This window comes from Cricetulus griseus, chromosome 3 (assembly GCF_003668045.3).
Source record: "Cricetulus griseus strain 17A/GY chromosome 3, alternate assembly CriGri-PICRH-1.0, whole genome shotgun sequence".
NCBI lineage: Eukaryota > Metazoa > Chordata > Mammalia > Rodentia > Cricetidae > Cricetulus > Cricetulus griseus.
In genome coordinates this window covers 208,376,468-208,389,631 of record NC_048596.1, presented here as the reverse complement: position 1 = coordinate 208,389,631, position 13,164 = coordinate 208,376,468, and the positions used below count along the sequence as shown (strand labels likewise).

General features: G+C 39.7%; 1 protein-coding gene across 5 annotated transcripts in view; it reads right to left on the bottom strand.

Moving 5' to 3' along the window:
- The window catches only part of Arhgap12 (Rho GTPase activating protein 12), a 98,224-nt gene that overhangs the window by 35,531 nt on the left and 49,529 nt on the right, over positions 1–13,164 (bottom strand). For 4 of the 5 annotated variants that reach the window (XM_027405470.2, XM_027405471.2, XM_027405472.2 and 1 more), the window contains one exon: positions 2,675–2,935. The exons of the other annotated variant lie outside the window; for it this stretch is intronic. In XM_027405470.2, coding sequence (XP_027261271.1) covers positions 2,675–2,935 — 261 coding nt within the window. The remainder of the gene's footprint in view (positions 1–2,674; positions 2,936–13,164) is intronic. 5 annotated transcript variants of the gene reach the window in all.

Here is a 13,164-nt window from a genome sequence, read left to right as displayed (position 1 = left end):
GGACTAATGAAGGTTAGACTGTGGTCAAGCAGGCACGGGATGTCCAGGGCAGCAGTGGTAGCAGCATTGCCATCCTCAGGCCAGATAACCTTTTGCTGTGAGTAGCTGTCGTGTGCTGTTAGATAGTAGCAGCACCTCTGGCCTCTAACGCAGTAGTACTCCCCTCATTGTGATAATCAGTCTACAAATACCGCCAAGGTCCTGGAAAGCACATTTTTCTGCAAAGCAGTGTCACCAGGTAAGAACCATTGTTCTAAGAAAACCACCAGATAAGCTTCTAAAGCTGTGGTTCTCAACCCTTTGGGGTCACATATTAGCTATCCTGCCTATCAGATATTTACATTATGATTCATAACAGTAGCAAATTACACCTATGAAATAGCAACAAAAATGGTGTTAGGGTTGAAAACAATTTTATGGTTGGGGGTCCCCACAACATGAGGAACTGCATTAAAGGACCTATTAGGAAGGCTGATAACCACTGCTCTAAGGTAAGACAGAGAGGTGTGACCACTTACTTCCTTTCAAATTTTACAAAAATAACTGTAGGGAATTTTGTCTAAAACAATAGAAAACCCACAAGAACAGGGAGAGCAGAGTCTGCAGATCAAACGCCCAACTAGCCATGCAGAAGAGAGCAGAGTCTAAACTAGCAGACAGGGAGTAGGGGCAGAGGAGAACAATAAACTTACTTGACAGGATTTGGGGATGGCTCAGAAACCAACAGCATTAGAACAAAGGGAAAAAGGGGGATGTGAAGGTCAGGGTACCAAAGACAAGAGGGCTAAAGGTGCCAGAATCCCTTGCTTCATGCCTGTCCTCCTCCTCCTCCTCTTCCTCCTCCTCTTCCTCCTCCTCCTCCTCCTCCTCTTCCTCCTCTACCTCCACCACACCACCACACCACCACCACCACCACCACCACCACACCACCACCACCACCCACCACACCACCCCTGTGTGTGTGTGTGTGTGGGGGGGGGGGCAATCAATAAGATCCTCAGCTGCAAAGCAAAGCACAGTCAAGACATGAATACATAAACTAAGGAAGCATCTGAGGATTGAATGCTGACCTGATGCCCTGGAAGCCCCCATGTTGTAGGCAGAATAGCTGCAAACTTCTATAGAGACCAATCTATCCACATGGAAAGACGCAACAGGTCTAACAGGAGACAAACAATTGACCCAGATAGCCAATTCAAGTGAAGTTTAAAACACTTTGTAATTGTGAGAGAAAATCATTTCCAACCTATAATTCTATACTCAAGCCTTTGATTAATTAAATACAAAAGCAGAACAGGACATTTTCAGACACACGGTCTCATTTTTTCCTCCATGTGCACCTTTCTAGAGAAGTGATAAAAAGATGTGCTCCAGAAACTGAAAATATCACTGCTGTGCCGAAAGTGTAAGTTGAGACCTGATAGACATTCATTTACATAATTAGAAAGCTAAGAAATACATAGAAATTTCCTGTGTATATCTAAATTGTTCTATTAATCTCTAATTTAACCTTTCCTTAATAATTATAAAGATTTCACTATTGATATATAAGATGGTTTATTTTCAAAAAAATCTTTCTAGCGCTGTAATCCAGACAAAAGTTTCCTAACTTTCTCAGTATAGATGAACATTTTTGCTATGGTTTTTCTATTTTTATTCTCATTCGTGAACATTAAAAGTGCAAGTCACCATCAAAGAGAACTATGAATAGCCAACTGAAAAGTAGGACAAGAAGAGGAAGACTAGCTACAAAGCTCTTAAATCCTGCTAAATGCAGGACAGGTGACCCAGCTCCTTGCTGCAGCTCTGAACTTATCTGTGGAGCTAGCTGCTTCCTGTGAGACTTGATGTTCTGTGGGTGACCCAGCTCAAAATGACAGGACTTCACTGCATCCCACCAAGCCTACCCACCTTTTACCTACACTCCTAAGTTACAAAAGCAGAGTACTTCATTAAAATGTCAAGTCTCCCTAAGCACCTGTAGCAATGGAGAGGAAAGCAGGAGAAAGAACAGTCATCTAACTCTAGGAGAAAAGGGTTGTAAGGGAATTATCTCACTTGACTAACCCAACCACAGCAAGGGAATTATCATTACTTCCCTTAACCAGAATTAAAAGGTCACCTTGTATCCGACTGACAGAAAAACTTGAAGGAATTTGACATCGGCAGAAAACTAACAAAGAAAAGAAGGTGACTGCTTTGGCAAGTTAAGTATCTTTGTTTTTACTTCTCTGGCTAGGTCTAGCCACCTACATTCTTTCTTTTTTATTGATTTATGAAATAAGCATCCTTTTGGTGGTGAGGGAGCTATTGAGATGGGCCAGCCTCAAACTTGCTATGAAGCCAGGACTGGCCTTGACACTGATTTTCAGGCCCCATGCCCCAAGTGCTGGAAGCATCAAGTGCCCACATCTGCTGTGCTTGTGCCTCCTGATGCAGTAAAGAGAAGAGAGGGCTAAGGACAGTTCTAACCCAGCCCAAGAAGCAGCAAGTGCTCTTTAAATCCAGCATCTGCACAACAGTTAGAGGTTAGAAAGAAGCTTGAGAAAATACTTGGTATCTAGAGATAAATTGCTCTACCATACTGACACCAAGAAAACAAGCCCTTTCTTACATATCTCAATAATGAAGAAAAAACTGGGTGCCTTACTGGTTGGCTATGATTTACTCATACCTCTAGCTCTCCTGGGCTCTGGAAATCTCGGTTTGTGCCAGTATCCCGAGCCCATCGGGGTGGTTTCCAGGTTCGCTCCTGGGTTGCACGGTTATAGTAGTAGCAACGGCCTGAACTGTCTTTGTGAGTTTCCCATTCTCCATTAACTTGAATTGCTGGGCTCCCAGGAAGTGGAGGGAGAGCTGACTGTGATATTTTCAGTTCCTGCAGGTTAGCATAGACTGGAGAGTCTGGTCTTCCTTGACTAGGGGGTGTGGTTGCCTGTAAAATAAAATTTAAAGCTCATGTTTAAAATGTCATGCCATTTACAAATTGAAATGACATTAAGAGACTTATATAAATAACTATACTAATGTATTTCAAAACGTGGGGAAAATATCAAGAGCTGAGGGTGTAGCTCTCTGATACAACCTTTGTCCAGAACGCTCATGGTCTAATTGTCAGCAATAAATGAGCAAGTTAGTATTTCAAAACAACACAAGAAAATGACCAAGAAATGTTAAAGGAAAATATATAAAAACATGGACACAAATGCTATGATTTAATAATCTCAGGCAGATTGAAAATGTAAGTAGCTTCACACAGAATCCAAAGTGTGTCTGACAGATTCCCTCCTTAAAAGCAATAGTCAATTAACTGACAGCTGTAGGCTCTATTCAAGATCTGCTGACTAGAAGGTTGTACAGCACTAAGTAAGACCACTTCATCTATCCAAAAGTGAAATATTTAACCCATAAAGAAAAGATGGACTTAAGCTACTAAGGTTTCCTTTTGCTCTAAAATTCCAAGATTTTAGATAATTAAGCAAAGATTTATTTCTGTGTTCTGTGTATGTGAATGTATGCTACATGATGCTAGAAGGAGGTATCAGACTCCCTGAAGCTGGGGTTACATCTGTTGTGGGCCGCCCCGTGTTTTGGGCGCGTGGGGGGGGGGGGGGGGAGGGGATATGATGCACAACACACACAGGACAGAACAACAAACGACTCCTCTGGAACACAAACAAATGTTTTTAACCACTGAGCCACCTCTCTAGCTCCCAAACAATTTTAAATTACATTTTTATAGTCCTAGTGAGATACATGACAATCTAATCACTCTCAATTCAATAAACAATTAGAAAACGTAATTGGAAAAAGAAACACACATTCACAGTAGGAAAACAAAGAATTAACTACTTAGAAACAAATCTTAAAACCAAATGAGACTACTTAGAAAACTTTTCCAAGGACAAGCTCAATGGTATATAGTGTGTGCTTAGAATCACAAACCACAAACTCATTTCTCAGCACCATAGAAACTTAAACAGACACAAACCCTGCTCCTAATTCCAAAATTCAACTGCATGAAATTCTCTACAAATTAATACACAATCTTGGGGTGTAGTATGGTTAGAACATTAGTACTCGGTCAATAACAAAATTTACTGGATGAAAAATGTCCAAATAAACACAAAAGTAAGGAATTGGAGATGGTTAGGAGTGACAGCAATCATTTCTAGTTTGAGGAAAAGGATACTCAGCTGTACCCCTATTTGAGAATGAAATATCTCCAAATGAACTGAGCATCACATACAAACACAAATAAAAATTCTGTCTTCTAGAATCTCAGCATATAGTAAAGAACAGTGAAACTAACTAGTCATTTAAATGAATGACAGTGCTGAGACTACACACTGTGGGAGCACAAAGAAGCACCCTGGGCATGAGTGAGTAGCCTTTGGGATGAGACACTAAAAAAGGGAGCTCTGGGAGGCAGCAGAAACACATGTGAAGAAAACAGCATGGCAGGAAGCTGGCTGTGGTCTTACCTTAATCCCAGCACCCAGTTGGAAGAGGGCGGGGGTGTGGGGGGGGTCTCTGTGAGTTTAAGGGCAGCCTGGTCTACACAGTGAGTTCCAGGACAGCCAAGGTAGAAGAAACCCTGTCTCAAAAAGGGGGGGTGGGGTGGGGGAGAGCATGGTACCAGTCACAGACTCATACAACCCACAAAGTGTGTGACAGAAGTAGCAAGAAGACCTAAGGAGAACAAGAATAAAGACAACCCTATGTGCTGTGTTTAAAAGCACTGATGTTGCTAATGGTGTAAATCAAAAGTGCTTGTCTAACATCCACAAATCTGCGAATTCAATTCTCAGCATAGGCCCCTTGAAGAGAAAGAAGAACTACCATAGGTGCCATCCAAAATGGTATGTAGGAATTACCAAAGCTTTAGGCCAGAAAGAACATTAAAAGGAATGCAACCATCGGATGTACCTCAATGGGAGAGTGCCTGCCTAGCATACACAAAGCCCTGGATTTGATTCCCAGCACAACACAAAATCAAGTGTGATAGTTGTTTTGGTATATGCCTGTAATCCCAGAAATTGGGGGGAGGAGGAGGCAGAATCAAGAATTCAAAGTTATCTGTAGCTACACAACAAGTTCAAATTCAGTCTGGACCACCCTATCAAAGGGAAGAGAAGGAGGAGAGAGACAGACAGTGTCTCCCTTCCCCACACCCGTCTCAGTAGATGAGTTGCAAGATGGGCACCAACAGCACAGAAAGAAGATGAGAACTGCAATAAAATTAGGGGGAACACACAAGTGGGGCTAGAGTCCAGATATAACCAGTTTAAATTATCATGCAGATGTTACATTTATGTGAAATAGTTTGCTTTACATTTTTAAATTATAGATTACTGTCATAATGGAGAATGGTATAGCAAGAGGAAGGAAAAGGAGAAGCTCCTTGGATTCTATAAATATACTATAAATGTGCAACTGGAAATGCTCAAACTAGATACATCAACTGGGAGCTGAGGGCAAAATCGGGCAAAGACACCTGGTCAAAGTTAAGAGCACATACAAGAGAACCCCAGAAAACTGAGAAGACAGGGAAAAAACAGCACAAGCTATTCAAGTTCAAAGCTAGCAATGGTTTAAAGAGTAGTGACTCTGGTAACAGACGAGACCTAGGAAAAGGATCTGGGGTGAGGGGTACAAGGAGTAAGGGGCTTTTTCCAGAATGCTGTACTGGAAAGCCAAAGAAAGGGCTTCTTAAGGGGGAGCTCCACAATGCCAAATCCACAGACCTTAACATGCAGGGCCAGAAATCACCTGACTCAGCATTCAACATATTGCAAAGACTGGAAGTAAGGCTAGCCTACAAAGTGAGTTTCCCAGTTCACTGTGATATTCTAATGTCAGCCTCTGGTCTTCACATGGACTCACACAGGCAAGTGCACATTCATATAACACACTGGCATACCCCACACACAGTTTCTAGGAGAAATATCTGCCCTGTTTAATCAGTTTACTCCATATTCATAATCTAATTAAATCTTCAACTTTTTGCTCTTTTAAAAAAAAGGTTATTCATTCATTTATTGTGGGGGTGAGGTATGTATGCATTGTGGGTGGAGGTAGGGTACATGTATCTGTACTTAGGTGTGAAGGGTAGAAGAGGGTATTGAGTGTCCTACACTATTCACTTGCCTAATCCTTTGAGGCAGTCTTTATTGGCTAGACTAGAAGCCAACAAGTCCCAGAAATTCTCAAAACTGTGCTCTGACCGCCACATGTGCACAGTGGCTCACAGGCAGCATGTACATGAGCACACAGTCAAAATAATGATTTGGGGAGGAGGGGTCAAAATCGGTTTCTCTGTGTGGTCCTGGCTGTCCTGTAACTTGCTCTGTAAACGGCTGGCCTTGAACTCACAGAGATCCTCCTGCTTCTGCCTCCCAAGTGTTGGGATTCAAGTCATGTGCCACCTCACCCAGCTAAAATTATTATTTATTTTATATGTATGTTTGTCTATACTACATATATGCAGAAGAGGGCGTCAGATTCCCCAGGACTGGAGCTGCCATGTAAGCCCAGGAATCAAACCCAGGTCCCCTAGAAAAAGTAGCCAGTGCTCTAAACCAATGAGCCATCTCTCCAGCCCCCCCCCCCTTTTTTTTGGAGAGATGGTTTCTTTGTGTAGCTTTGTAGACCAGGCTGGCCTCAACTCTCAAACTCACAGAAATCTGCCTGCCTCTGCCTCTAGAGTGCTGGGATTAAAGGCATGTGCCACCCCCAGCTTGTTTTTTTTTTTTTAATTCCTTTAAGAAAACTTCTAGAAATATTTTTATAATCCTTTCCAAAAATAAAAATTTTAGTTACAGAAAAATCTGTTCCTAACAAAGATGTTCACTGTACTGTTACTTAGCAGAATCAAACTAAATACCTAAGAACACAAGCATGGTTAATAATACTGTCTAGTAATATCACATAAGCTTTGAAAAGACGATATGTAATTGATTAAAAACAGCAAAAACAATTATGAAGGTAAGGAAAACAGCAATAAGTCCCACCTAAAAACTGGAAAGCATGAAGAAAAACCAAACATCAGTTTTCTCTGAGTGAAAATGGGTAGAATTTCTCGACATCTTATCTCCTAACTGTACCAGCATGAGGATGATTACCCCAGAGCTTGTTTAGGAACCAGAGTCCAGGGACACAAGGACCTGAACATTTAGGAATAACACGGTAACAACTAAAGGTTCCTAAGGGCAGTTGATGCAGTATCTCTGTCAGTCACTTAGGGATGTTCAAATCTTTGGGCAGGATCACAGAGTTACAAACTGGTGGTAGGATCAAGAGCCTACATGTATAAATTATCATATACGATGCCGTACAGAAGACCAATAAAATTCAACCAGTGAACTTCATCCCCTTGATCTAAAAGGCAAATATTTAAGCACAAATCTTTAGTCTACACTCTACTAGCTGCCTCTTCCTACACAGGAATCAAAGCAAGAATTAACAGACACTTAGAATATATGAATCAAAGATTAGTTTTCTAACATAAGAAAACTTTGCTTGCCCATTGTCATCAATAAACAAGAGTGAATTTTTCATGCAAGGAAAAAAAAATCAACCTTTCAAAGGAGAACAAAAAACCAAAGTTAATTTTATATGCTATATCTGTCATTAATTAACAACTGAACTGGGACTAGTACCAATGCTCATGACCCAATTTTGTATTTTAAAAAAGACTTGGCCTGTTCCACTTTATTCAAAGGATCTCCAGGAAGGAACTCTGGGAAACACATCTAAAGGTGGCTTTAAACTTAAAACTGCGTCTGAAGTTTTATTTGAATGCAGGAAGTACTATTTGTCTTTTTACCTTTGACGTCAACTTAAGAACTATACTATAATAAACTTCAGAGAATGGCAAAATCCAAGTCAGCCAAGGAGAAATACCACATTTATTAAACAGCATATGCTGTTCAGCATAATCCTTAAACCCTTACCTTACTAAAACGCAGACATACCCTACTGAGTAGAATAAATTCCTATAACAATAATCATATGATGAGGGGTGAGGGTAAGGACTAGGCTCCAAAACTAAATTCAAATTATATTTTAACTCTAACTCATGCAACAAAAAGGGGTGGGGGTGTGCGTATGCATGCACCAGGCAAGATGGCACAGACTTATAAGCCCAGCACAAGGTCAAGAGGAATACCCACCCCAAGGCCAACCTAGTCCTCATAGTGAGTTTCAGAACAGTCAGGATTACATAGTGAGACCCTATCTAAACAAAAACAAAGCAAACAAACAAAATTGTGTATGTATGTCGTTTATAATTTAGTTACTTAACCAAGTTTTGTCTTTTTTTTTTTTTGCTATAACTTTATTATAACATGGGGCCATTTATTAGGGAACATAGGTTGACAAAACAACTTACTAAACATCCAACAAAAAAACATGGCTAAATCTGTTTTAGTTTTACAACTAAAAATCACCTATCAATTTAACTCCAAAGTTTTTCACGTAAGGCAGCTGTTAAAAAAAAAAGATAGTACAATACTCCCATTTAACAATTCTGAAATATAAACTTATAAATCCAAGCACTATCTTAAAGCACAGCCTCACCAAGGCTCCAGGCTCTGCACAGAACACCTATACTTTCGATGGTTTACTTATTTAACATTTAAGAAGCATTAAACAAACAGGTCCCAAGGAGAAATTCTGAAGCCCAACAAACGCTCATTTCTAGAAATCCTACACACTAATGAAGCCATTTATGTGCTATTAACCTTGGGTAACAGATGAAAATTAATAACACTGTCAACATGCCATGATAGAAACTAAAGCCACTGGAAGCTGCTGTGCAAGCCCTAGATGTTAGTGACAACATACCACTGCCATGTTAGCTTCGACTTAGGAAGCTAACTAAAAAAAAAAAACAAAAAACAAAAGATCAAGGCCACACTGGACGCTCCTACTTACACTCTCATAAGCACCCTTTTCCTGCAGCTTCCCTGCTCTGTGGCTTACTGTAAGGGTGCTTAACAAAACACTCTCAGCCCAGATTTCCTTGTCTACTTTTCCCTCCAGAACTCAACCACCTCTAAGGCAGAAGAAGCTTGCCTGGCTTATCCCTTCATCTTCAAAGCACGAAGCAAGGTCCAAGGTGAAAGCTATTTTTACACAACTAAAGAAGCTGTATGCCACAAAGTTACAGTGGAAATCAGAGTCTAAAATCTATTCCCTCTTCCTATCTTTACAGTCTTCATGGGAAATCTTACTATTGCCATTTCTTCAGCAAGACCAACATCTTTCCCTCCAACACATCTCTCTCCTGAGCTACAGGTAAGTAGTCTGAAGACATACTGATACTCTGCACTTGTCAGTACACATAGCAATATCTTCGTCTGTTTGAATTCATTTGTGACTCTTTAACAGTTTTACTGCTTTCCCATTAAAACATTACTTCAAGCCAGGCAGTGGTGGTGCATGCCTTTAATTGAAGCATTCAGGAGGCAGAGGCAGGTGGATCTCTGTGAGTTCGAGGCCAGCCTGGTCTACAGAACTAGTTCCAGGACAGCTAAGGCTGTTACACAGAGAAACCCTGTGTCAAAAAACAAAAAAACAAAAAACAAAAAAAAACATTACTTCAAATCTTTCCACCCTACCCAAAGTAACTACCTAGCCTAGGCCTCTTCCTTTTGCTGGAATGACTACAATTGCCTGCAGTGAGGTGTCTACTGACGCCATTTCTTTGTCTTGTCCAATCTTCTTAGTACCATTAGCTAATCTCTAGAAACATACTCCTTATTACTCATGTGCTTAACTCTAAGTGCAAATCCACAACAGAAGTTAAAGCTCTTAAGCACTCCCTCCCATCTCTTGCTGCCTCCACCCACTGCTGTGCTCCCTGTTCTTTGCTCTGCACCCCTTCCTTCTAGATCCTATTAGCAAGCCCATGCTATTTTCTCCTCTATCTTGAAATCTTGACCTCCGGAAGTCTCATTCCCAGCAAACCATGCATAAAACTACAAAGCTAGGGATGTGGCTCAATGGAGAGTGCATTTCTTTCATTCCTTTCTATTCACCTAACTGGATACAGCTGCACTATGTCCTGCCACCCAGGGCTTTTCATATTAACTGCCAGGGGCTTTGGTTTCTATAATAGCATAATCTCTGGGGTTGGATACAATCAAATAAAAAGTTGACTCAAACTCTTGGAGCCACTCTGTTTCCAGAATCAGAATTCACACAGGTTTCTTATGCATCTGAAACAGCCCAAATAGAAATATACTAAGAGCCAGGTATGAAATTTTAAATTTTTCAGTAGCCACATTAAATGGTAAAATGAAATAGATACTATCCTTATTTTATATGGTATATTTTATGATATAGTATATCCAAAATATTATCATTTCCTTACATATTCAACACAAATATCCAGTTTCTTTTAAACTTGTGTTTTTAAAACTTAGTGTGCATCTTACAGCATATTTCAATTTAGATTCTAAAGATTCATTATGACATATATGTTTCATAAAACTAACCGTTGAAAATGCAACATACTCAAAATTCTTAACTTTCCAACAATTGAACTTATATTAAGTAAAATTTAAAATTTAAGCTGGGGGCCAGAAGATGGCTCATGCGTAAAAGCACCTGTTCAGCAAGCCTGACCACCTGAATTCAGATCCATGCTGAATCAGTTCATCCTCTGACCTCCACATTGAGTGCTACGATGGTACACCCTCACACAGCCATGTGTACACAATACACAAAAATAATTAACAGGCTTTAGTGAATTTTATTTTCCCCTCTGCTGTTTTCCAGATCCATGGAGTATTTAGGGAAAGAAAAAAAAAAAGCAAAGTGATGGCTATAAGAAGTAAATACAGGGGCTGATGAGATGACTCAGTGGTTGAGCACTGGCTGCTCCAGAGGACCTGAGTTTGATTCCCAGAACCCACATGGCAGCTCACAACGATGGGAAACTCCAGTTCTAGGGAATCTGGCATCCTCACACATACATGCAGGCAAAACATCAATGTACATAAAAGTTAATAAAGCTTAAAAAAGAAACAAATATATATTGGTAATATTTAATTCTTGATATGCTAAAAAAATAAAAAATCCATCCAGACAAGTTTGTCTTTGTTGGTCCACAAAGCACACACAATTCTCCAAAAGGACATGATGCTGAGGTAGCAAGACTTAGCTGCTATTTTATGCTGGTGGAGCAACTGACAATGACCTGGTCCCCTGCCATTCACAATGACAAATCTCCCTCCCAAGGGACTTGAATGGTAACTCTATCATCAGCATTCAGAGAATGACTAAAGTAGAGATTAAAAGCTAATGTGGGGGCTGGAGAAAGGCTCACTAGCTAAGAGCACTCACTGTTCTTTCTAGAGGATCAGTGGCTCACAACAACCTGTAAACGCTGGCTCCAGGGGATCCAATACCCTCTCTTCTGCCCTCCCTGGGTACCTGTACACACACTGCACTAACACACACACACACACACACACACACACACACACACACACACAAACACATATGCTGACACACACAAAACAAGCATAATAAAAATAAATATTTTGTGGTGATATATTATTTATGATTTAATAAAGCCACTGGAGATAGAAATGCTCCAGATATGATGGGATAAAAAGGATAGATTATTGAATCTACTCTGAAAAGAAAAAGGGGGGAATATAGATATAAGATAAAAGGTAGGTTACTGAATCTTTTAAAAAGCAACCACCAGTTTTAAATATTTTACATTGGACTGGACTTTTGTATATTGCATACAAATATTGCATATTGATACAAATTTGAGATTAATTTTGTTAAAATATACTGTACATACGTTTCTAATTTTGTTTAATGTATTGTACCTATACATTTAACAGTATAAGACAAATTTCTAGTCCTTGAAAGTTATTATTACCAACTATATAGGCTAATAAGGAAATGCAGGTTAGTAATTAGATAGGTTAGTCACCTATCACAATTGAACTTGTTTGTAGTCACCCATTAGGTATGTTTTCAAGGTCAAACACAGATATATTTTAGAAAGACAGGTCATCTTCAAACACATTGGAGATCTACAGAATATGGCATTTAAGATGTTTTAATAACATAAATTTTCTTTTTTTTTATGATGAGACATGTCTGCTCTGGCAGTAGCAATCTACTTCAGAGATGATAGGCATCAAAGAAACTCCACATGGAATTTATTTTCTTTATGGCAAAAGTAGCCACTAGCAAAGAAAGTGCCCTTGGCTTAACTGCTGACAGTATGCTGTCCAAATTGAAACAACAGAACAAAAAAGAGAATGACTGCAAACCTTGCCAAGACAAAGCAGGACAGTTCTTCAAAAATCCTGCTTCATAGAAAAATCTGCCAGATATGCTAGGCCTATAGGCCAAAGATGGATGCCCCAATGTTACAGAAGAACCTTGGGTGAGTGTCCAGGCAGCCAGCAGTTTCTGTCATTTCTCACATTTTTTGGAAGTCACTTGTTTACATTTCCTGCTTACTTGGTTAATATTATTTCCTTCTCGGGTCTCTGAGGGAGTTGAAGACTAGTTAGTGTAATTATAGCTTCCTCGTTTACTAGACTCAGAAAAGAAACTCACTAAACAGATGTAAAATGTAAAAGGTTCAGAGATATTAAAAGAAATACAAATTAGAATAGAAAGTGAATTAGGTATAAAACTGTGGACTCACTAAGATACAATAGATAATGCAGTACTTTCTCTGAATTTGTCAAATACAAATTGACTAGACATTGTTGATATACTTACTGTATTGTGTGTGTATGTGTAGAGTACATACTTGTACTTATTGTATATAGTTTTTATGTTAGTTATAGCCTTCTTTTCTTTTTTTGTATTAGACAAAAAAAGGGGGAATTCTGGTGATATATTATTTATGATTTAATAAAGAGTGCCTGAAGGATCAGAATGCAAAGCCAGCCACACTAGTTAGCTATAGAAGCTGGGCAGTGGTGCCACACACCTTTAATCCCAGGACTCAGGAAACAGGCAGATGGATCTCTGTGAGTTCAAAGCCACTCAACTACACAAGCGTGAATCAGTCTAAAAGAATAACAGAGCTCACGCCTTTAATCCCAGAACTAGAGAGGAATATAAGGAAGAAGCAAAGTCAGTCTTAGGCAATTAGTCTCCATCCACATTGAGAGA